The following is a 23,724-nucleotide window of genomic DNA, read 5'->3' on the forward strand; positions in this document are numbered from 1 at the left end:
TCCACGCCGCACTTTCACCTCTGAAGTGTAGCAACAGGCCTGGGGCTGTTGCTACACTTCAGAGGGGAGGCGCCCTATCGACTATCCGACTAGTCGATATTTAACACCCTTACCATGGGGCAGAGGCAGTCCGCTAATTCCAGGATGGTCCGTGCCTCTCACAAGGGAGCTCAGATTTGTGCCTGGGCTTCCTAGGTGCTACCGCAATGCAAACCCCAGCCCCTAATCGGACACCATCGCCCAGGGGCCTGGCAGCGCGGTGTACTAACGAGACGTGATTCTGCTGAGCGGCCAGTGCAAACCCTTTGGAGATTGCAGTTACAGCAGCCGTGGGGGAGGGGACGGCCTCCTTAACCGCACACAGAGCACAACATTTTGCGTCACTCCGCTCATTTCCTGGACACCGAATGGCAGCCACAAGGGCCGGAAGTTCCTCCATGGCAGGGTGGAACGAGATCGGCTGATTGGCTTAGTCAGAGATCGCCTCGGCTGGCTCTGGAGCCCGCGACACACGGCCTGTTGAAACGAGGGGTTCCTCTGAGCCATGCGGGTGGGGGGGCTTTGATGAGCGACAAGGCTGCGAGGCAGGTTCTGTGACCCAGGGCAAGGGGGCCTGTTCTCTTCTCCCCATTCCACGCTGGAGCGGAGCCGGGCGGAGCCTGCGCCCGACGTGGAACCCTGCAACCTGCACCAGATGGGAACAGAAATCAACTCGGCTTTAGGCTCTGGAGGGTTCCCAGCCGGGAGGGACACTCCCTGGCCAGCCTGGCCCCTCGGCGGGGCAGCTCCACAGCCGGCCAAATAGCCCTTCCTCAGGCAGGCTGGCCGTTCCCCCCTCGGAGCGGAGGGCTCTGGAGCCGGCGGGCAGGAAATGCACAGTCGTCCCCCAGATTCCTCGCTCTCGGGGGCGGGGGGAGTGACCTTAGGGGCCTAGAGCCTGAGCAGGCAGAAAGCTTTGCTGGTGCGGCACGGGGAGGTGGGAGAAGCCCCATCACTGGGGAAACTGAAAACCGGACTGGACAGAGCTCTGGGGAGCATGCCAAGGAACAGCCCAGAGCTGCCCTCCCCAGGGTGGGGCCAGATGAAACCTAGGCAGGCTGTTTGGGGAGCTGCCCTGCTAAGGGCAGGGGCGGGGAACCTAAGGCCGGGGGGCCGGAACCAGCCCCTGAGACTCAGGGCTGCCCCCCAGCATTGGGGAGCCCGTGTGGATGCTCCAGCCCCCCCCACCCTTCCGTGGGGCTGGAGCACACAAAGCCCACCACACTGGCCTTCCCTAGGCGCTGGCGTGGGAGGGTTTTTCTGCTTCTCAGACGGGGGCCACGTCCGTGAGGGGTTGGGGTTTGGGTTTGTTTTGCTCCTCGCTCGTGTGGCCCCCGACTGACTTTTCTGTGGGTCCGCGGCCCCCAGCCCACAAACGGCTCCTCCCCCGGTTTGGACACTTTCGGTTGCGCAGTGAAGACTGGTTTGCCGGGGGCACGCCGGGGATGTCCACACGGCAGACAACGTGGTGGCCACTCTCCGAGCCCGGGCCAATTGTCTCGGGCGGGCGGGACTCGTGCTGTGGGGCAAGGGTCTCCGAGTCCAGGCTCTGGCCGGAGTGGGGCCCGCAGCCTCCCAGCTGGAGCCTGTGCCCCCCGAAGTAGGGTCGGGGCCCTGCCGCTGCCGGGGATTTTCCCTCATTACCAAGGGCAGAGGCGCAGGCGGACTGGCTCAGAGGGGCAGCCGAGCCGGAGAGCAGAGACTCCCTGGGTGGGCTACGAGGCTGCCCCCTCTCGCAGGCCCAGGACCGTCGCTGGGCTCCCGGCCTGCACCGCGGTGGGCGTCCTTCACAAAGGCCTTGGGCTTCTCGCTCCTTTCCAGGTTTCCACTATGAGTCCAACAACGAGATGGACAAGCGGGAGTTCGAGAAGGCGCTGGAGATCATCGCCGTCTCTTTCAGCAGCACGTAAGCGACCTCAGCCGCTGGCAGCCTGCACAGCGCCCCCGCCCCGCCCGACTGCCCCGGCTCCAGCCAAAACCGGCCGCATGCACCCACCCTGACCAGGGCACCGTCCTGCGGGCAACGGTGAAAACCCAATGTCTGGTGCGCAACCCCTCCCCCTCCCGCCAGAGTCACAAGCGCCCGGGCAGCCCCTGCCGGGACGGCCTGGTCTGTTCCTCCCACCCCGGTGTCGCATGCACTAAAGCCGCGACGGAGCCCGACCTCCTCCTGCCCTCGCTTCGCCAGCGTCTAAACCGCAGGGGCTGGCCACGTGGGGCTGATCCGCTCCCCACTGACGCCACCAGGGAGCTGGATCCGGCCCGGCTCAGGCACCAGCACTCCGACGTGGTAGGGGCAGTCCCAGGGCGGTGTTCGGAACCCCTGTCACTGCGCTGACCGTCCGCGTCCTCTCCCCTCCTTCCAGCGTCTCCGAGTTCCTCATGGGAGAGGTGGACAGCAGCACCCTGCTCTCGATACCTCCCAGCGAGCAGAACCAGGTGAGCGACGCCAGCTTCCCTCGCGCCCGCTGCTCAGTGGGGCGGGGGCGGGATGTCGCTGGGGTTTGCTTTCACCTCTGGCGCCCCTCCCTGCCCCACCCCGAGCGGCGCCTTCACCCAGTCCCTGCTCGGAACAAGCAGGCACAGCTGAGCCCGGGCTGGGCTCTCCCAATGGCGAGGGCTCCGGCAGCTGCGCCAGGACAGCGCACGGGCTGTGTCTGTGCGATCCTGAGCCCACGGCTGAGCGAGACCCCAGCAGCTCTCCGGCTGGGTCCCAGGATGAGCCTGTGGACGGGAGGGGAAGACGGAGAGTCGGGGCTCTTGGTTTTGCCTCTGGGCTCTGCGGCTCATTAGCTCTGTGTCCTTGAGCCGGGCCCTTCCCCGCAGATCCTCCCGTGTCCCCCGCTGGCCTTCACGGGGTCCCGGGGCTGCACCTGGCAGAGTAAGAGTCTGGCTCCTTACTCTTGGCCTCGGTGAACGCAGACAACTGCCAGCGGCCCCCGGTTTCTGGATCCATCTCCTGGCTTCTGAGGAAGCCTCGTGTCCGTCTCTCTGCTGCGGTGCCCGTTACCACGGCTCGCTCACTAACGACTTCTCTCTCCCCCCCAGTCTATGGAGAACCTCTACGGGGGGATGCCCGGGCAGGGCGCAGACAGCCTGCCCCCAGGCATGGGTAGCTGTGATTCAGGTGAGTGAGGTGTCGCCGTGGCCAGTGGGCGCAGGGAAGCGCAGGCGCTGGAGGTGGCGTAACTGGGGGTCAGCGCGACTCCCCGGCTCACGGCGGTGCCACAGGCAGCAGGTCACTGCCGCGCGGGACACGAGGGACAAGCCGGAGGCGTCACTGCCGGTGCATTCTTGCCCCCGGCGCCTTAGGCAGCTTGTTAAATCCACATCCCGCCTGCCCGCTGTGCAGCGGGGGGCACAAGGGGACTGGTTACAAGCGCCACCAGGAAACGTGCCGCTTGTGGCATTTTGCTGCGCCTCGCCACCAGTCGGGGGTAGGCACGGCCAGGCAGGCACCGCGCCCGCCCACCGGCCAGAGGGCACCGCGCCCGCCCACCGGCCAGAGGGCACCGCGCCCGCCCACCGGCCAGAGGGCACCGCGCCCGCCCAGCCACCATCTCAGAGCAGAGCCGAGGGATCGTCACCATTTCCCATGGCAGCCCGCGGCCCCAACCTGAGCTTGTTTCAAGAGACGCTCCCTGCCCCAAAGAGCTTACAGGCTCAGACCCCCCCTGCGCTGGTGTGACGGAGCAGGGCAGGACTAACTTTTCCGGCGGCTGACAAAGTGAACAGTCCGCAGGGACCAGGCCCACTTGCTAATGGAGGCTACAGACGCCTCGTAGCCCGTGTCACGCCAGCTCCAGCCTGTCCTGACAGCGCACGGGGGCCTTGCCACTGGGCCCAAAGGACGGCGGAGAAACAGCTGGGCAGCTCCGTTTGGGGAGCGCGCTCCAGGGGGTGGCGCCGGAAGCTGGTGCTGCTGTCGAACAGCAGGCACCATGAGGGAGAATTACCAGGGCGGGACAAGGTCACCAAGGGCTCAAAAAGCTCAAGAAATCTGCATCGGACAGATGGAAGGACGGCCATGCCTCCTAGCAGCGCGGGAGCCAGCAGTGGCTCAGTTCTGCTCCTGAGCTCCAGCCTGGGGTGGAACCTGCCTCTCTGGTCCCTGCAGGGCTCCTGGAAGCCCCAGGACCATGTGGGGGGTCTAAGGCAGTGGATGACAGGGCTGGGCGGTCGCTTACTTGCCTGGCTGACTGTGTATCCTCCGTCGCCCGCCACAGTCCGCCAGTCGGCAGAGGAGGTGGACATCATGCTGCAGCGGTGTGAGGGCGGGGTGGAAGCTGCCCTCCACTACGCCAAAAACATCTCCAAGTACATGAAGGACCTCTTCGGCTACCTGGAGAAGAGAACCTTTCTGGGTGAGTGGCCAGGAGCTGCTTCCCGAGACGCTGAATTCCCGAAGGCGCCATTTTAAGGGGCCATAGGGCCAGTCCAGCTCATATTGTCGTGGGTTTTATTATGTGCTGGAGGTTGCAGGGATCCCTGGATCCAGAAACAGTTTGGGGACCGAGTCTCCTAGGGCCTAAAGGCCGGAGTATGGGCCTGGAAGTCAGGATGTGGAATCCATCCGAGGCTTTGCCACCGACTCTGCATGACCTTGGGCAAGTCTCTTTGCCTCCGTTTGATCCCCTAGGCGATTAAACCGGATTTCCTATGTGAGGCACTTTAAGATCTATGGATGAAGCAGACCTATATGCATGCAAGGAATTACTGCCGTGATTGATAGAAAACAGCCTGTGTAGGTTTGGGTAGGACCTACACTATCAGTATCACTGGCATTCTTTAATCACGTTCAGTGCTGAAATGACTGAGTTTCCCCACCCAAACGAAACCCAGAGTGAGCAGGGCAAAGTCCATCCTTGCGTCTCCCTTCCTCTTGCAGAGATGGAATATGCCAAAGGGCTGCAGAAGATGGTGAACAGCTGTAAGCAGACGATCACTCAGGAGGTAGGTCCAGGTTCCTGGACAAGCCCTGTGGGTCTGGGTACGTCTGGGCCCTCTCTTACGCCCGGCCCAAGCAGCGCTGGAAGCTGCCCCCAGCGGTGAGGGAAACGGTGCCGTTCCGCAGCCTCGCGCTAAGCACCGGGGGGTCGATTTTCAGGAGCACGAGGCACAGCCCAATGCTGCTGCAGCGACACTGAACTGAGTTCAAAGGGCAGCGCTAAGCACTTTGGGAAATCTCACCCCTAAGCGTCGAGGTGTGGCCCTCCGCTCCCCTGTAAAACCCAGGGGCCCTATTCCCCCACCCTGGGCCCGAGTGGGGGGAGCCTGAACCCACGCCCCGGCCTGCGTGAGGGGGAGCGCTCTGCCAGCCGGGCGAGGAGGAAACGGCCGCTGTGCACGGCTCTATTGCACGCCCTCCCAGCGCTATGGCGTGAGCGGCCGGGGGTGAGGTGACGCACTTCGCTCGCCGTGTGTGATGCATCTCTCGGTGAAAGCCAGCGCTGGCCGCACACAGCCCGTCCGGGCCTCGCACTCCGCTCCCCGCCCACGGCCACGTGTGTCATGTGCTCCCTTTGGGTTCTCGCTGTGGCAGTGACTCTCGGGGTGGGGGGTAATTTTCCAGCCCCACATGCCGTTCCTGTCGATCTACTCGCTGGCTCTGGAGCAGGATGTGGACTATGGAATTACAATCCTGCAAACCGCGGCCGCCTTGCAGAATCATACCTTCCTGCAGGTAAGACAGTGCCCCTCCCCGCCCGGCTGCATGGTGCAAAGGGCTGGGGACGTCCGGCCTTTGCTGTTGGACCTCTGAGAACACCCGGTGCCCCTGAGCTCCTGCGTGGAACAGGAAGTGCCCTCTCCCGGAAATGGCACCTGGGAATGGCTGTCTTGCCGTTGCCTTTCTGCCCTGTTCCTCCTTCGGGCACAGAGACTCAGAGCTCCCGTTGGCTCAGCTAACGCAGGGGCTGGGTTTGAGATTCACCGGCCTCGCCCGTTACTGCTCCAAAGTGGGGCCGGGCCAGCACCAGAACCGCTTACATGCTGCTGGGCTTTGGGCCTCAGCACCATCCCTACAGTCAGCAATACCCATTCATTTTTGCTACTCTCCACAAAGGCCTCTCAGGGTCTGTGGATTTTTCCCGGCATGGGCCAAATAACCCACTAGTGGAAAGCTGCCACGTCCAATCTGCATGCCAGGGCCAGCAGGACACGCAGGCAGGTCTGTTCCCCTTCCGAGCGCTCAGCTGGCTTAGCCGGCCCTGACCGAAAACCAACGCAACAGCATCTGCCGACTCTCTGCTAGCTTGTCCCCCGCACAGAACTGCTCCGCGGTCAGTACAGTCGGCGATAACACACTGAACCACCCTCTGCACGTCTCAGTTGTAGCTCAAAAAGGCCCGCACAAAGGGAAGTAGGTAGGGGCACCCCCACGTGAAAGATGGGGAAACTGAGGCACCAGGGAACATGACTCCCCGGTGGCGCTCGGCATGTCAAAGGCTGATTCAGGACTAAACCCACATCTCCTGATACCCAACCCAGGGACTTAGCCTTCAGGTGACTCTGCAGGTGCCTCTTACTAGAAGTCCCAGTCAGGAAGAGTGGGGAGGGACAGGAGGCAGGAAGGAGTCAAGTGGCCTGGCAGAGCTGTGTGGACCTGTGCCGGCTGGCTGGCTCCGCCTGGTGCTGGCAAGACTCTGGGTTCATAAGCATTAAGAAACGCCGGGCAGAGCCCATGGAGGCACATAGCGCAGCACAGATCATAACAGCTCCTGACTCTGCCCCCCGCTGCCTTCCTCTATGACCCACTCTGGTTTCTCACCCTCCTGTTCCAGCCGCTGGCGATGAGACGCCTTGAACATGAAAAGCGAAGGAAGGAGATTAAGGAGCAGTGGCACCGGGCACAGAGGAAGCTGGTAGGTAACGCACGGCCGCAGCGGGCCCGGAGGGTGTGTCGTCACTGTACCCCAGGCTGTGACAGCCCCTCCCAACGCACCTTGTGCATCCCAGCGTCAGATTCCTGGCCATGCTCAGTGCCACATTAGAAACAAGCTCCGTTGGATTCTCAGCCACGCTCAGTGCCACGTTACAAACACGCCCAGTCAGATTTCTGGCAACACTCAGTGCCACGTTACAAACACGCCCAGTCGGATTTCCGGCAACGCTCAGTGCCACGTTACAAACACGCCCAGTCGGATTTCCGGCAACGCTCAGTGCCACGTTACAAACACGCCCAGTCGGATTCCCGGCCACGCTCAGTGCCACGTTACACACAAGCCCAGTTGGATTCCTGGCCACGCTCCGGGCCACGTTAGAAATAAGTCCAGATTCCCAGCCATGCTCAATGCCACATTAGAAACAAGCCCACACCACACTGGTCTGCAGTTGCCTTTGCAATTAACCTGATGGACAAGCAAGGTGGGAAATGCCCAAAGAAATGTGCATCCAAGCGACTATAACCCTAACCCACTCCACGCTCCGGGCGGCAGGACAGCAGCTCTCCCATCGCAAGGGGATCTGCTCTTCCAACTCCTACGTCAGTTTCATGGCAAGAGTGCAGAACTGTTTCCTTATTATTAGCCTTGGGGTAGACCACGGGACCCCAGTTCTAGAGCTGCTCCCTCGTGCGCTGGGAGGGGCACACATGCATAACAAAGAGGCAGCCTCTGCCCCAAAGAGCTTACAGTCAAAGTTTCCTCCCCTCCATGCTCACTCCTAGCCCGTGTGCAGAGTTTGTTAGTGTTCAGCCTCATTCCACACTCCCGCCACGCAGAATCTCTGAGCCCAGCGAGGCGCGAATCCGGGGGGGGGGGGGGGAGAACATTCCCGCGAGAGACTTTCCCCTAAATCAGTCCCCTTGGATCATGCTCCCGTTGTCTGTCTGGCAGCAAGAGGCGGAGACCAACCTGCGCAAGGCCAAGCAGCTGTACATGCAGCGCTGTGAAGAGCACGAGAAGGCCAAGTATGTCACCGTGAAGGCGGAAGAGGAACAGCAGAGCACCAGCAGCACCACCACCACCAAGACCCTGGACAAGAAGAGGCGGCTGGAGGAGGAGGCCAGGAATAAGGTGAGGCACAGGGAGGTACCAGGACACCGCTGGCTGGGTGCCCACTCCACCGTCGGAGCCTTTTGTGTCCAAACTGTTCTGCATCCTACATAGGGGCAACTGGAGAAGGGTGAGACAGGGACCCATCGATCACCTTCCCCCCCCCTCCAGCCAGGGAAAGGGCCAGGAAACCCCCCCCTCCATCCCAGGCCCCACCTCTCCCTGCCCTTGCCCTTGCCCCGCCATTGTCCTGCCTCTTCCCCAGCAGCAGCGGGGGAAGCAGAATAATGCGGCTCCATCTCGCTCTGCCCTCCCCTCCCCGAGCGACATGCCCGGAGGGTAGAACGAGCTGGAGCCGCATTGCTTCATCTTCCCTGCCACTGCCAGTGAGTGTGGGGGTGTGGACGCTGGCTGAGAGAGACACCTCCCCACCAGCTAATCCCCGGGCCACCCAGAGGCTCTGGCCATACTGGCTGCTGGCCGGCCCCTTGCTCTCCTGCCCATGGCGTTCAGGGGCATGCGCCCCTTCTTGCTCCCCACACATCACCCCTGGTATCATCCTCCTTCTGTAATGAGGGGTTTTGTTCCTTGGCTCCAGTTGTGTTGGGCATTCACTGCTCCTGACAACCACTGAAATGAGCTTGGGGGGGGCTTGACACCAGGGCCGCGTACCCCGCTCTGGTGCCCACGCTCCCCGAAGGAGGCTGATAAATGGCAGAGGGAGCAGAGAAGAGCCACAAGATTGATTATAGGGTTAGAAAACCTGCCTGACAGTGACAGACTCAAGGAGTGCGAGCTATTTTCCTTAGCACAGAGAAGGTGAAGGGGTGATTTGGTTACAGCCGATACGTACCTCCCCGGGAACAAACACCTGGCATGGGGCTCTTCCGTCTGGCAGAAGGGACATCACCCAATGGCCGCAAACTCAGTCTAGACACATTCCGACTGCAAACAAGGGGGACGTGTTTAACAAGGAGGATAGTTAACCATTGGCTCGGCTTACCAAAGGTCGTGGGCACTGTTCCCTCAAACTGTTCCATCCATGTGTGGAATACATTTTGTTCTTGGCACCAAAGGATGTGCACCACCAGTAGAAACACACGCAAGCGGTGGTGGGCGCTCTGCTAATGAGCTGGGCGGCATTTGAATCACTCCTGGGTGGCCACCCCAGCGCTCAGCTTACAGGGAACGCCGGTCGTGGGGACGTCTCCGTTGCTGAGAATTTTTTACATCCAGATTGACTGTTTTTCTAAACGTTCTGCTCTGGAGGGATCTTAGGGGAAATGCTCTGCCCCGGTGTATCTCAAAGTCAGCCGGGAGGATCACAACGGTCCGTTGGCCTTGTAACCCATGTACTCTAACAGACAGGCGTCTGCATTGCAAGACACGCCCCAGCTGGTCTTGCTGTCCCAGGGCAGAAGTCCAGGATGAAATGGATTGGACGGGAGACCCCTCTGGGGTCCAGGTGTGGTCCCCTGCAAGTGCAGGGCTGCATGGGGACAGGTAGGGGGCGCTTGCCCCAGCAGTGCCCTGGCTGCTGTGCTTGTTGGGTGACTTGAGGACTTCATTCTGCAAGGCCGGGAATGCCAGACGCTCGTGAGAACTGCCGGGGCGGAAGGGATGGCAGGGCCCACCCATGGGGCACAGGAGGTTGGAGCCAGACCCGGGGGGGGTTTGCTTTCCTTCTTGGCCCTCCCGCCGAGCAGCCACCATCTCCCGCTCTCTCGGACGCTTGCAGGCAGATGAGTCGATGGCCACGTACCGCACCTGCATCGCGGACGCCAACACCCAGAAGCAGGAGCTGGAGGACACCAAGGTCAACGTCCTGCGGCAGATCCACGAGGTGATCAGGCAGAGCGACCAGACCCTCAAGTCGGTGAGTTGGGCTCAGAGAGACAGGGCCCTGCTCGGCCTCCCTGGCACACACGGCTCTGGAAAGCCCGAATCTCGCTGGGTTCGGCCAAGAGCAGCTGCACCCGCGTGCGGGCTGGCTGCTGCCCTCCCCAATGAGGGTCACGGAGCGGGAGGAGGAGTGGGCCTGGGATACCGTTCTTCCCAGCGCCGCTGGCAGGCCAAAGCTAGATGGAACACGGGGAGTGCTCACGCAGCGGCCCACGCTCGGGGCCACGTGTCTGACACGGGGCTCGGACTCTCAGGCACTAGCGTGCAGGGTCCCAAAGGCCCTTGCGAACACCCCTCACAGGCCCCTGCCCCCGTCCCTGAGTCTCTCTCTCTCTCTCCCCTCAGGCCACAATCTCCTTCTACCAGATCATGTACACCCAGACGGCCCCCCTGCCGGTGCACTTCCAGACGCTGTGCGAGAGCAGCAAGCTGTACGACCCCGGGCAGCAGTACGCCTCCCACGTCAGGCAGCTGCAGCGGGGGGACGAACCTGAGACCCAGTACGACTTTGAACCCTACGTGTCGCAGAACCCCTGGTAGGGGGGCGCCCTTTGAAACACTCCTCTCCTCTCGGAGCCCCGCCCCACGCACCTGCCTGCTGGGGATAGCGGGGTCCCCTTCGCAGCCAGAGCTGCCCTGCCTCATGGAACCCCAGAATCCCAGGGCGGGCAGGGCCCTTGGGAGGCATCGCGTCCAGCCCCTAGCCCAAGGCAGGACCAACCCAACTCAATCAGCCCAGCCGGGGCTTGGTCACGCTGGGACTTAAACACCTCTAGGGACGGAGACTCCACCCCCTCCCTAGGGACCCCAGCCCAGCGCTTCCCCACCCGCCTAGGGAAAGAGTTTTTCCTAATATCCAACCTAGACCTTCCCCTACTGCAACTTGAGCCCATCGCTCCTTGTTCTGCCATTTGTCACCACTGAGAACAGCCTCTAACCAGCCTCTTTGGAACCCCCTTCAGGAAGCTGAAGGCTGCTCTCAAATCCCGCCTCATTCTCTTCTGCAGACTGAAGAAGCCCCAATCCCTCAGCCTCTCCTCGTAGGTCATGTGCTCCAGCCCCCGAATCATTCTGGTCGCCCTCCTCTAGACCCTCTCCAATGCGTCCACGTCCTTTCTGTAGTGGGGGCCCCAGAACTGGACACAACACTCCAGATGTGGCCTCCTCAGAGCCGAATAAAGGGGAATAATCACATCTCTAGATTTCCTTCCGCATCTCCTGCGGGAACGGGCTAGAGTGGGAGGATCTGAGAGCTCCAAGCGCCAGCATGTCCCAGCCCCGCGCCAATGGTGCAGCGCAGGCTGCAAGGAAGGTGCCGACGGGGGAGCCAGGTTCTTCGCAATGCAGGACGCAGCGTGGCGCGGTTGGTCCCACCGTGGGTGACGGCAGTGGCGGGTGAGCCATGGCTGGACGTCCCCTTCAAACGACCCCTTCCTCGTGCCCATCAGGTCCCCCTTCACCCGGCCCCGGAAAGGCAGCTTCAACGCCAACGAGTTCAGTAGCTCCGACGGGGCCACGCCCCCCAAAGACGGAGGCGGCTCCGAGGGAGGGGCAGCGGCGCGGGAGGCGCAAAGCGGGAACGTGGAGCGGAGAGGTGAGCTCCAGGAGGGCAGTCCCTGCGCGCCCCCTTGCCCTCTGCAATACTCAGCCCCGGTCCTAACCTGCCCCCGCGCAGGAGACTGGGCACCAGCCCCTGGGTCTGCAGCCGGCGGGCCCCACCGTGTCCACGTTACACGGTGTTGCTCACGCGCACCCAGCAAGCGGCCGTTGATGTGTCAACTGATTCTTTCAGCAGGCGGGAGGGGGCACCAGACCCATAAGTCTTGGCCGACATCCATGATCGAAACAGAGGGCAGCCTGGATCCCGCCTCAGGTAGAGTATCCTGGGCCCTGGGAAGCCGTGCAATGCTTCTTGCTCCCGTGCTAATCCCGTCCCCATCTCCCATAGGGCCCCCTGGGAGCACAGCCCAAGAGCTAACATGGGAGCTGACTCAACGTTTCTAGTTTGAAATAATCCCATAGGCCACAGATTGCTGGTCCCAGGCTCCGACAGCAGGTGGCTCAGTAGAATGACAAAGGACAACTGGGCAGTCCCAGCTACACCCGTCCCTCCAAGTAGGGGTCAGACCGGGAGTGCTGGCTCTAGGGAAAGTTCCCAGCTGCTCTAGAGCCACCCTCCCCTCCTCGGTGCAGGACGCAGCAGAGAGACGTGCGCACCCATTGGTAAGAGAATCGGTGTCACCACTGATCTTCAGCTGCATGGTGGGTTGTTTTGGTAGGTACGTTTAGCCAGAAGTTCCAGCGGCTTTCCTCCAACGGCACGGTGTCCTCGAATGAAGAGCTAAGTGAGAAGGACGCCAACGCGGCCTCGTTTGAACAAAGTGAGTGATGGGGAGGGGTCCCCCCATACCCCCGGCTCGGTACCCAGGCGCCTTGACAGCATTAAGCAGACAGGGACTGAGGACGAGGTTACGATGGTGTTTGCTTCGAGGGCACCAACATGGAGTCATCGGGCCCAATTCATCCCTGGGGGACGCCGCTGAATTCAGCAGTTACCTGGGAATGAATTGGTTCAGACGTTGGCACTGCCCTGCGCGGAACACTTCCAGCCCAAATACTGACCATGATGAAGAGTAGGGGCCAGGTTCTAATCTAAGGGACACAAGTAATTCTGGAATAACTCTGTGGAGAGACGTTAACGTAACCAACAGCAGATGGGGCGGACACTGGACCACTGAGAAACTGGCTTTTTACTAAGAAACTGTAAATCTTGATATTCCTCAAAAGACGAGATTAAGGGTTATATTTTATCACATGTTCCAAATGCATGGAACTCTCTCCACCCCGCCATTGCTTGGCACTTAAAGGCTTTAAAGGTGACTTAAAGAATTCCATGTGGAGGGGAAAAATCAACTATTACTGATTCTTGAGCCAATGAGGTCACTGAGGATGCATCTACACAGCAGGGCTTAACTCGCAATAAGCTACGCAAACTGAGCTACGTCAATTGTGAAGCTTATTTCAAATAGCTTATTTCGAAATTGGGAGCATCTACACAGCACTTATTTCGAAACAGAGTCCTCTTCTTCCGACTTCCCTTCCTCGTACGAGGGTTACAGGAATCGGAGTAAGAAGTCCTCCAGCTTGACAGTATTTCGATATTATTTCAAAATAACTGCCTGCTGTGTCAATGCGGACTAAGTTATTTTGAAATAAGGCCAGATTTTTTCTGAATAATGTTGCTGTGTAGACGTACCCTGAGATTTGCATATGCAATTTGATTGGTTAACTTAACAGTAGAACTGTACATACTGTTGACCTCGGAAGGAAACAACAGAAACACATTGACTGGTCACGTGATTACTATCAGCCAATCGGTATGCTTAGATCTCCTGGTAACCATCGAAGGTACTTGGAATCATGGTATATTTGCTAGAGCCACGGTGACCTGCCAGTTCTGCAGCAGTAGCCACGATAGGGAACTAGCCACACTCAACCGGCCCAATAGCCACGTGGCTAGTGTGTTGGACACCATGGCGCTAGAGTCTTAGGGAAACTGGAAACGCTTGCTGCATTATCCATGTTGGGCCCCGGCGCGCTGCTTTCAGCACCGTGGGCTGGGCTGCTGCACCACTTCTAGGCTCCCTAACCCGCAGTCCCTTGGGGTGAGGAGCTCTGGCTCTTGCTTAGGCGCGTCACACACAGAAGTAGGAAAGGGAAGAAAGTTTCCCAAAACATTTCAGCTCCAAACAAACAACCTGAGGGTTGATTTCAGCCTGGCAAAGGGAGGGGCTACTGGAGACCGCTTCCCAGGAACCCTGCCCGATGTGTGTTCATGTCTCCTCCTGGAGACTGTGGCCAACCTGCCCTGGAATTAGCCTGCAGGCTGTGCAGCTGGGCATTAAGCCGGGGGCAGCTAGACAACAGGCTGGTGCTGTTTCCTGCTCCTCTCCTGACCTAGGGGGAGAACACAAAGAGATGGCTGAGAGCTGCCCAGGTGGGGGGTGAAATCCCCAGGGAGGATCCTGGTCCCAGGCTCCTAATCTGCACCAGTTCTTCGGAGTCACATGACGTTTGCCTGGATTTATTCTGGGTTTGCTTGCAGGCATCAATGGGATAGCCCCAGAAATGACGGCTCAGACGGGCCCGTTCCGGAACGTGGGTTTATCCAAGGCCGCCCAGACCCATCGGCTGAGAAAGCTTCGCACCCCTTCGAAATGCCGGGAATGCAACAGCTACGTTTACTTCCAGGGAGCGGAGTGCGAGGAGGTAGGCAGAGTCGGGAAGCAGGCGCGGGGGGACGGAGGGGTAGAAGGAGAAGCCAGGACATGCACCCAGCTGAACTGGGATCCCACAGACCTCAGCTGGACCTGCACGCATCTTGGGTGACAGCACCTAACAGCTCACATCCCTCTGTTGCACCAGTCGCTGCTGCTGGGCTGTTTCTGCAGCTTTATGGAACGGTGGGAGCCAAGGGGCACCTACAACGTAAAGCCCATTACGCTGAGACACGGGTGGGTGCCAGGCCTCAGACGGGGTGTGAACACACCTTTCAATTAACATAACCGCCAGGAAGAGTCAATCAGCCGCCATTGTCCCCCCCCCACAGACCAAAGGGGGCTGTGAACCCCACTGGGCGTCGAGCGAGCAGAGAGGTTTTGCTAAGCGTTGTCTGTGTTCGGCCTGGGGGCAGGAGGGCAGGACACACAGACCACAGAGAGGGGCAGAGGCAAAAAGCAAGGAAGCCGAGGAGCACAAAGCGAGCAGGGGAAAAGCTAGGCAGTGCCTCTGAGTCTGGTGTGAGGCCCTGGGCTGGGAGCTAAGGATCTGTCCCTCTGTGCATGTTTCCACCTGCACTCGGAGGTGCAGGACTTTGACCCCCCCTTGCAAAAATGGAGCCCCAGGAAAACCTCTCCCTTCGCATATTCCACAGGGCAGCCTTGAGCCCGGCTCCCCTCTGGGTTGGCTGGGGGAGCCCCTGCCTCCCTCCTCTCCCTTTGCCTTTGGAATAGCGGGTTTCCTTTACGCTTGGGGACACGCTCAGGCTACGGAAAGGCTTTGGGTCCATCTCCAGCCCATCCTGCTGCTGCTCCTCTCCACACCGCTGTGAAGCACTTCCCTGAGACTGGATGCATCTGCTTGGAGCGGAGACGCTGGTGTCTGCCAGGCAGGGGCTTCTAATCCGTCTGGCTGTCCGAGTTGAAGCTTTATTCACTGGAGGGTTGTTTCTCTCCCCCCACCACTCCTCTTCCTGTCTGTCCCAGTGCCATTTAGCCTGCCACAGAAAATGTCTGGAGACCTTGGCTATCCAATGTGGCCACAAGAAACTCCAAGGGAAGCTGCAGCTCTTTGGCCGGGATTTCTCCCAGATGTCCCAGAACAGCTCGGACGGCATTCCCTTCCTTATCAAGAAGTGCATCTGTGAGATTGAGAAGCGGGCTCTGAAAACCAAGGTGAGGCGCCCTCTCTCTGCTCTCCCGCCCGGTCACGCTGGGGTATCTCAGGTTTCCTTGTGGTGCAGAAAACAAAGGGCGCTTTGCTCGTGAGCTCCAGCTCCTGTCCCAGTGCAGTGCTGTGTCCTGCAGGGATGTCGTCAGGTTGCTTCTAGACAGGGCTAGTGAGCTGGGAGCCAGGAGCTCCCGAGTCATAGTTAGTATCAGAGCGAGATTATCTGTAACGGGTAAGACACCTCCTGGCTCGCCAACAGGGAAACAGGCATCAAACAGCAGCACCAGGGCTTAGAGCTGTTGTCTAACCAACTCTTAATGATTAAGAACAGCCAGCCTGGGCCAGACCAATGCTACACCTAGCTCAGGATCCTGCCTGCTGGCAGGGGCCAAAGCCAGGTGCGTTCGAGGGAAAGAGCAACAGGGCATCACCAAATCTGGCAGTCAGAGGTACGAGGGGTCGCGCCTTGATCGTCCCGGCTCATTGCCATCGATAGACCTACCCTCCACGAACTTACCTCATTCCCTTTTGAACCCCATGATACTTCCAGCCCTCACCAGATCCCCTGGCAATGAGTTCCACAGGTGGCCCATACACTGGGGGACGAAGTTCTTCCTTGTGTTCGTTTTAAGCTCAGTTTGTTGGGTGATCCCTAACTTGCGCGCGCCGGGGTAAACAACACGCCCTTATTCACCTCCTCCACGCCAGGCACGATTCTACAGCCCTCGCCTAACCCCTCAGCCAAACCCCTTTGAATTGCCTTGTGCTGGGTGAGCTGCTGGGGAAACATGCCTCCCGGTCTCCCTTCCCCCTCTGCAGGGCATCTACCGGGTTAACGGCGTGAAGACGCGTGTGGAGAAACTCTGCCAGGCGTTTGAGAACGGGAAGGAGCTGGTGGAGCTGTCTCAGGCCTCCCCTCACGATATCAGCAACGTCTTGAAGCTCTACCTGCGCCAGGTGAGACGTTCCCGACCCCCCGGGATTCTCTCTGCACGGCTAGAGGGGAAGAATCACCAAGAAAGTTTCCCACTGGGTCACCGCTGGGGGGAGAAGTTGGGCCACAAACTTGGGATAAACTCTGTATGCCCGATGCTCGTGCTAAGGGTGGAGCTAAGGTATCGAACTCCCGGCTCCAAATCGGGAGCAGGCCAAGGAATTTCATCCCGCACTTTGCTGTGTCTAAGTCCCAACTCCGGAGAGAAAGGGGGTCCCCCCACAGCTCAACTTTTATCCTCAGCAAAGCAAGGCTGGAGCCCTCCACGAACTCAAGGGCACTGAAACCTGAAGGAGCCCGCCAAGACCTCCCTAAAAATCTATTAGTTCAGTAAATTAACAAACAGCTCCTGTCCGGGGCAGCGAGGGAGAGGACTCCTACTTTCAGATGGCATGGCCCTGCTGCTGAAACCTTCCCATCTAGGGGCTCTTCGGCAGCCTGTGGGCATGGGGATAGTGGACAGGAACCCTCGTGGCAGCTGCCACCAATTCACCCCTTCAGGGGCACGCCCCAGGGACAGAATTCGCCCAGCCCTCCAGTTCAAAGAAGGCCTGTGGTCGGGGCTACGGGCAGGAGAGACAGGCTGGGGGATTCTTGTCCAGCCATTGCTCAGGCTAGGCCTGGTCGAGGGGTCATTTACAAGCTCGAACCCACCATTAGACACGCTGCCTACGTGGAGCAGCCTTCCATGGCATACCCGCCCCCTTCCCCCCCCCAGTCTTTGCCGAGTCTTTCCAAAGCAGCTAGCCTCCCCCGCCCGGCAAGAGAGGAAGTGACGTGTTCGGGCTCAGACAGGGAGCGCGTGGCAGGCCTGGCCGCTGAGCCCAGCGAGGAACCTGCCAGGCCGATTCGTGCCTTGGTGTTCAAGGTGCTTGGTACCGAGGGCTCTCCCCGGGCCAGGGCCCCAGCTGTGAAAATGGGCCTTCAAAACGGGCCACCCACATCCTCCAAGGAGGCACCGCAAGGCAGAAGAGGAAGCAGCGTGTTACTCACACCTGTTAACCCCTTGGGGGCTGGGTTTTGAGCTGCTAGAAGGGGTCGGACACCAAGGCCAGGCCCTTTCCTCGTCTCCAAGGGCCTCTTTGAGGGCGGTGGAACTAGGCTAAACTACAGCAGCCAAGGCCACGGCCTGTGGGGCAAGGCAGGACAGCCCCCCAGGAAAGAGCGCGCAGACCAACACCCGGCTCTGCTTTCGAGTCCCTCATCAGAGCAGGCAAACCCCAGCCAGGGCGACGGGAAGTCGTGATTCATGAGACGGGAAGTCGTCTCGCTCAGACACGCCAGAGGGAGTGGCTCCGTGGTTGAGGTTTGCTCGGAAAGGCGATTGCAACGCCAGCAGTGCGAGCGCCGCCCTGCGGCCGCCGAGGGGCTCAACGGCGTCCCATGCCGCCCGCAGCCCTTGGCCGAACTCTCCTGCGGCGCTGTGCAGGGGGCTTGCCTGCTCCCCGTGCTGGCTGTGGGGCTCCGGCTCTGCAGGGCCTCGGGAGGGAAGGGGACACTGAAATCCAAAGTTCTGCGATAAGCAAGCGTCTGATTTACAGGAAGAAGTGGCAAGGGGGGCCTGGGATCGACGCGGGACTCCGAGGGGGCGGCCGAGAGCCGTCCCTCCCGTCCCTCGCCCCATTGCGGGGTGCCCAGGGCTGTGGGAGGTTTCTTTGCCATAGAAGAGAACCTGCCCGCCCTGCAGAAGAGCTCTCTCGGCTCAGCGAGCCCGCAGGCAGCAGATGCAGGAGGGAGGGGCCCCTCCCCCAGGCTATGGGCATCTCGCGTCATCCTGCGGAGCCTCTGCCTTCACGGAGCCCTTCCCCCTGCGGGTCTCTCTTGCAGCTGCCAGAACCCATCATGCCCTTCCGGCTGTACAACGCACTCATGGGCCTGGCCAAGGAAAGCCTGCAAGGCGCGGGCGACAGCAAGCCCAAGTCCGGGAAGGGAGGCCCCGAGCTGGTGGACAAGGGAGCCGAGACGGACAAGACGGTGGTGACGCTGGTGACCAAGCTGAGGGAGCTGCTGAAGGAGCTTCCGCCGGAGAACCTGGCCACGCTGCAGTACATCGTGCAGCATCTGAGACGGTGAGGGGAGCGACAAGGGGGGTACTGGGGATGCTGCAGCACTTGCTGTCCCTTCTTGAAATGGGAGGGGGGGTTCAGGCCCGGCTGCCCCCCACAGTGGAAGCTGAGTCCTCTCCAGCCCTAGCCAGGTGGGGCGGTGCTCTCCTCTCCCCGTTGAAGGGGGAACGCCTCCTCACATCCCTGGTGCTGCATGAGTTCTGTCTGTCTGGGCCCCTTCCCCATCCCCTCCTCCCATGACCCCGTCTCTTCCCGCTCCCTGGCGCCTTCAGGATCGTGGAGGTAGAACAGGACAACAAAATGACCTCGAGCAACCTGGGCATCGTCTTCGGGCCAACGCTGATGCGCCCCCGGCCCACCGAGGCCACCATCTCCCTGTCCTCGCTGGTCGACTACCCGCACCAGGCCCGCATCACCGAGGCGCTCATCATCTTCTATGCCACCATCTTCGAGAACAAGGCGGCTGCGCTGCTGGCGGGCCTGACCGAAGACGCGGAGGATGCCGAGGAGAAGGCCAGAAGCTCTAGCCAGGTGGGAGTCTGAGCCCCGAGCCCTGCAATTGGGGTGGGGGTGGTGAAGCGCTTATCTAAGCAGCCCTTCTATTTCTGCTTCCCCCATCGGGGCGCCTGGGGCGAGAGGAGGAGGGTGTGGCATGAGCAAGCTGTAAAAAGGAAGGAAGAAGTAGCCAGTGCCCCCCAAGGAAGCAGAGTCTTCTCTTACCTCGGGCAATCCACCAGCGGTAGAAGGGCAAAGAGGCAACGGAGTTGACCAGGCCCTGAAGGTGCAGGGGAAGGAAGCTTCCCACCTACTTGGCGTGAAACAACTTTTTGAAGCATTCGTGCCAAGTCAGAAAGCAGAATCTAAGCCAGGGTTCAGCCAGCTGCCTCCTTGGGGGGCAGATTCTCAGGCAGCCCTCTTGCCCTGGGCTGTGTTTAAACCCACACGTACCAGACGCCCGCTAGCAGTTATTGAGTAGGACGGTGCTGTTTGGAGGAGGCCCCCTCAAGGCCCAAGGCCCACAGCTGTGCAAACACGCACACGCAGCCGCCAAGACAGAAAGGGCGAGGGAGGAAGGCTGGATTCCCTCCCCCGCTGCGCCTCTGTTCCTGTGAACGGCGTTTCAAGAGCCAGACCCCTCAGAGCCAAGGGAACCTTGCGAATTAGCGTGAGAAGAGCTGAGTGGGGCAATGGCTCCTTCCTGCCCCTTCTCCCACCCCGTGTTCACCGTGCTGCTCTTCTACCTCTCCTCGCAGGACAGCGAGCCCACGGCTCCACACTGCAACATCCCGCACCTCAAGGTGTCCTTGGAGCAGGGGGAGCTGGACAGCAACACTGACCCATACACAGGTGAGTCACCGCCGAAGACAGGCCCTGCCCTCCCCTGCTGGCCTTTCCAAGGGTACGGAAGGATGCCAAGGTAGCGCCGCAGCCTGCTCCAAACCGGCCAAAGGCGGAGAATAACCCAAAGTTATCACCATGGGCTGAGCGGGCAGGAGTCCACGTTGCCATCAGCACCGGTTGGCCATGGGTCACTCTCAGCAGAGAGGCCAAGGGGACACCGAGAAGGGCCTCTGGCTACGAGGCGAGGCTGGCAGGGCTGAGGAGGTTCTCATGCTGCTGCCGCCTAGGTTGCATCTGCAAGGTGGGAACGGATCAGCAGCTCTCCCAGGCAGGGCTACACGGGGGAGCTGGCAGGGGTAGACGTACGAGTCACCGTTCTCCCGCCCGAGCAACCGCGGCTCTGCGGCCCTTTCCCTCACAGCTGAACGGATGCAGGGGTTTGCTGCTGTACAGAAAAGCACCAGAGGGACCCCGTAACCAACAGGGAACAGATTCAGGGGAGGCATATTTCTCTGGGAAGGAAAACCGGCCTGTTTGGCAGTGCCCATGCGGCCCAGAGGGCGCAGCCGGCAGAGCCGTTGGGGACAGCGAAGAAAGTCAGTTAAGAGAGTCCCTTGTATCCCACAGGCTCTGGCGATCACTCTTTAGATTCTGACTCGGAGCTGGAGGAGGGGCCGGAGCTGCCGGCTATCCACGAGGAAGCCTCAAGGCAGCAGCTGGCAAAGCAGGAGAGCGAGACGAGCACGGACGAGGCTCAGTTCTGCGACGACGCGAGCGAGGGGCAGCTGAGCAGGACTTGCAGCGTGGGCCAGTCGGATGCAGAGGCCTCCCTCCAGCACAGCCCGGCAGGGGAGGAGGAGCAGAGCGACCCGGAGGAGGAGCCCGTCTCGGAGAGGGACGGACAGGCGAGCCGGCCCCTTTCTGACTGTAACACGAACCAGTCCAACAACGCGCTGCTGGCCGAGCGCTGTCGGGAGCACCGGCTGCTGCCCACCACGCGGCTACGGGACGGCACAATACTGGTGAGGTCAGCCAGCGAGCGGCAGCCCAGGTTCGTCTAGGCTGCCTCCCAGAGGCTATGCAATGGACAAGGGGGCAGGGTGGCTGACCTAAGAGGCTGGTCACAGGCAGCTAAGCACAGAGCGACGCTGGGCATGTTCGGGGACGGTTCTAGCGCAATGAAGAAGGGTTTCGTATGCTGGCTGCAGACAGTAGAGTCACCTTTACCTAGTGCCTGGAGCTCCCATACCAACCCCTCGGCCAGGACACTCCCATCAGTCTGACAAGCTGCCTTTCCAGCTCCAGTGCCTCGGCTCGGTCGCAGCTCGAGCCACCAAGCGTACCCCTTCGAAAGGTGGCTGTCCCCTTATCCTGCTGGACTGGGAAGGGATCCAGGCCCTGCTGCCAGAGGGTTTACGTTCGCCTTCACCGAAACAGCTCGCCAGGAGCAGAGATGCAGACAGCGAGGAGTCCAGTGCGCTGCAGTGATAACCGAAAATTCCAGCTGCTGGGGCTAGGAGGGACCCCACACAGATGTGCTTCCACATGTTTTAAGAAAGCTCCATCTTCTTCCCCCTCCAGCCTCGGCATCCCAGGAGGCAGAGGGAATCTCTTACCCTGGCGCAGAGTGTGGGGCCCCACGCCGCTTTGTGCCGTGGAGAGGCGCAGGCTCGGGGGTGGCAGAGGACAGACGGGATGCCCCAGCAGTGGGCCGTCTCCTCCCACAAGCTCCCAGCGCGGGCGCCCAGCACCGCCAGCCCGTCGGCAGGGAAGGGATAACGCTTCTGGAAAGGAGGTGGATGCTGCTGCGTATCGAGGCTGCGCACGCCTGCGTGATGCCCACACACACGGCATCAAACATGCCAACCGCAGCGGCAGGTCACTTAACTAGTGGCCTGCCCTTCCAAGCCCCATGGGGAAGTTTGTAGAACTGTTCTTGCAGATGGTCGTTTTCCGCTTGGCAAGATCGTAAACGATGCTGCATGAGAGCTGCCAGCTGTGGACTTGCTGCTGTGAATGAACGCGGAGGGCGGCAGGCCTGCTCTCTTGTGCCTTGCGTCCGGCTCCTACAGGCAGCCAGTTCCCTCGCGTGGGTGCGGAGCACTCGCAGGAGCCTCAGCCTCTCTGAACGTGCCTGCCTTGTGGGCAGTGACATGCCCTCTGCCCCGGTTCACAGGCCAGGACTTGTCTGAAGTGGTAGCTAGCTCTTTAGGTGACCGGTCAGCACGCGCCCGACACTTGCTGGGCAAAGGAGCTCAAGGGTTAAACAGAACCAGATGCGATGGTCTTTAGGGAACGCAGGCGCCCACATCGCTGCGGTAGGAGACTGAACGTGCAAACAGAGTTTATAACCAACTGCCTGAAAATCACTTCCTCTTATTCCCACGCCAGCCTGTCCTCAGGCTTCCATGTTCCTCTTGCGACGGTTGCTAAGCCCTGGAAGTGAGCAGGGAGCCAGCTGAGTAAACACCAGCTCCCCAGCTGCGTCAACTCCCCTGTGCTGGGGGCTCACCTGAACCAGGCGGGGCAACTCCCACCCGCTGTGTGCGTGGGACTCCCAGATTCAGAGACCTGCAGGCAGCTGTGCTCAGTCCCTGCTTTGCCAGCCCACCTGTCACGTTACGCGTACAGCCTGAGCCGAGTGCTGGGGCTCTGTGTGTAACACTGCCCCACCCTAGAGTAAGCCCCTCATCCCCCTGCAGAGCAGGTGGACCCGGGAGCTACGTCCCAGGCCTGCTGCGAGGGCTACTCGATTCAGCCGAAAACCAAGTCAGGATTCAGCTTTCTGCATTTTGTCCTCAAAGCGGCTCGCCCCCCAGGGTGCCCGCCGATCTCCCACTGTCACTTGTGCACACGTGGGCAGGTGCACAAAGCCAAAGGGCAAGTTCTAGCTTCCCTGGACTCACGCTCCCGTGGAACATTGCTCCCCAGTGGCAGGCTGCATTCCCTAAGCCAGTCGATCCCCTGGGAACAGGCGGCATCCAAGGCGATTCAAAACCACAGCTAGGGCCTGAGCTGTTCCTGGCAGTCCCACTTCCTCAGCAACTTACCAAGTTCCGTGGCAGGGACAAAACCATGTGCCCCGTTCATGGCTTCTCCACTAGAGGTCACTACACGCAGCTCGTGGACTCCGCAGACAGCCTGGAGCAAGAGAACTTGACACACTCAACCCATTCGGGCTCCACCAGCGTTCCAGGCCAAGATCCCTCCACTGACGGCCCTGGGAGGTGTCTAAACAGTCTGCAGCTCAGTCCCTGCTCGGGAGAGGCCACCAAACCAAGCCACCCTCGGGCCTAGCCACTGTGGTACTGAATGGACGGCCACCGCACAGGTTTGGGTTGGTAATTACAGGCTCTTGCCTGATGAAGAAGCAAAGACTGTGTTGTTAGACCAAACGTTACCAACTCCAAAGAGGATCAGTAACCGCTGAAGCAAGAGGAAAGAACCAGGAACGGGCCATCTCTCCACCTCACAAGCACCTTTATTTTTTCACCACCAAGAAGCTGTTCTGGGATTACTGTAACCAGGCGAATGCCACACAGAACAACGGTCCAGAGCAGACTGCAGACTGAGCTGGAAGATTGCAAGAGGCCTCACTGCACGGTCCTTCAACCCAAGGGTTACATTTTACAGCTGCTTGTTTCCATCGTAGGAGAAGGCAGCAGAACTGCCTCACTACGTTCCTGTCCTGTCCCTGGCCAGCGCGGCGAAGGCTGGGCGGGTGGAGATTCGGTATGAGCAGTGTTGTGTGTGCTTAGCATGTGCCACGTGTTCTGTATTCGTGCAGCGTGTTTAGCTGACCATGAGTCACAGCCTTGCTGTAAACAGCAGTATTACCTCGTTTGTGCTCCGTACAAAGCCACACGCTTCAAAGAAATAAAAGTAGTGAGATGAGTGTTGCCAAGCTAAGCAGCAGCGCATTCGAACCCCCCGTCCACCC

General features: G+C 60.4%; 1 protein-coding gene across 5 annotated transcripts in view; it reads left to right on the forward strand.

Annotated features, from left to right (window-relative positions):
- ARHGAP45 (Rho GTPase activating protein 45) overlaps positions 1-23,679 on the forward strand; it is a 41,243-nt gene extending 17,564 nt beyond the window's left edge. For 2 of the 5 annotated variants that reach the window (XM_075902655.1, XM_075902651.1), the window contains exons 4-23: positions 1,861-1,945; positions 2,406-2,478; positions 3,088-3,166; positions 4,266-4,403; positions 4,928-4,992; positions 5,612-5,722; positions 6,822-6,902; positions 7,875-8,054; positions 9,772-9,909; positions 10,281-10,471; positions 11,384-11,529; positions 11,731-11,808; positions 12,215-12,316; positions 14,041-14,204; positions 15,200-15,388; positions 16,203-16,340; positions 18,205-18,446; positions 18,716-18,974; positions 19,697-19,790; positions 20,412-23,679. In XM_075902655.1, the coding sequence (XP_075758770.1) occupies positions 1,861-1,945; positions 2,406-2,478; positions 3,088-3,166; positions 4,266-4,403; positions 4,928-4,992; positions 5,612-5,722; positions 6,822-6,902; positions 7,875-8,054; positions 9,772-9,909; positions 10,281-10,471; positions 11,384-11,529; positions 11,731-11,808; positions 12,215-12,316; positions 14,041-14,204; positions 15,200-15,388; positions 16,203-16,340; positions 18,205-18,446; positions 18,716-18,974; positions 19,697-19,790; positions 20,412-20,845 (2,987 nt within the window). In that variant the 3' untranslated portion in view covers positions 20,846-23,679. Of the gene's footprint in view, positions 1-1,860; positions 1,946-2,405; positions 2,479-3,087; positions 3,167-4,265; positions 4,404-4,927; positions 4,993-5,611; positions 5,723-6,821; positions 6,903-7,874; positions 8,055-9,771; positions 9,910-10,280; positions 10,472-11,383; positions 11,530-11,727; positions 11,809-12,214; positions 12,317-14,040; positions 14,205-15,199; positions 15,389-16,202; positions 16,341-18,204; positions 18,447-18,715; positions 18,975-19,696; positions 19,791-20,411 lie in introns of all 5 variants that reach the window. The other 3 variants (XM_075902654.1, XM_075902650.1, XM_075902653.1) reach the window with 2 other exon arrangements.
- Positions 23,680-23,724: the final 45 nt, after the last annotated feature.

Source organism: Pelodiscus sinensis, chromosome 19, assembly GCF_049634645.1.
Source record: "Pelodiscus sinensis isolate JC-2024 chromosome 19, ASM4963464v1, whole genome shotgun sequence".
Lineage (NCBI taxonomy): Eukaryota > Metazoa > Chordata > Testudines > Trionychidae > Pelodiscus > Pelodiscus sinensis.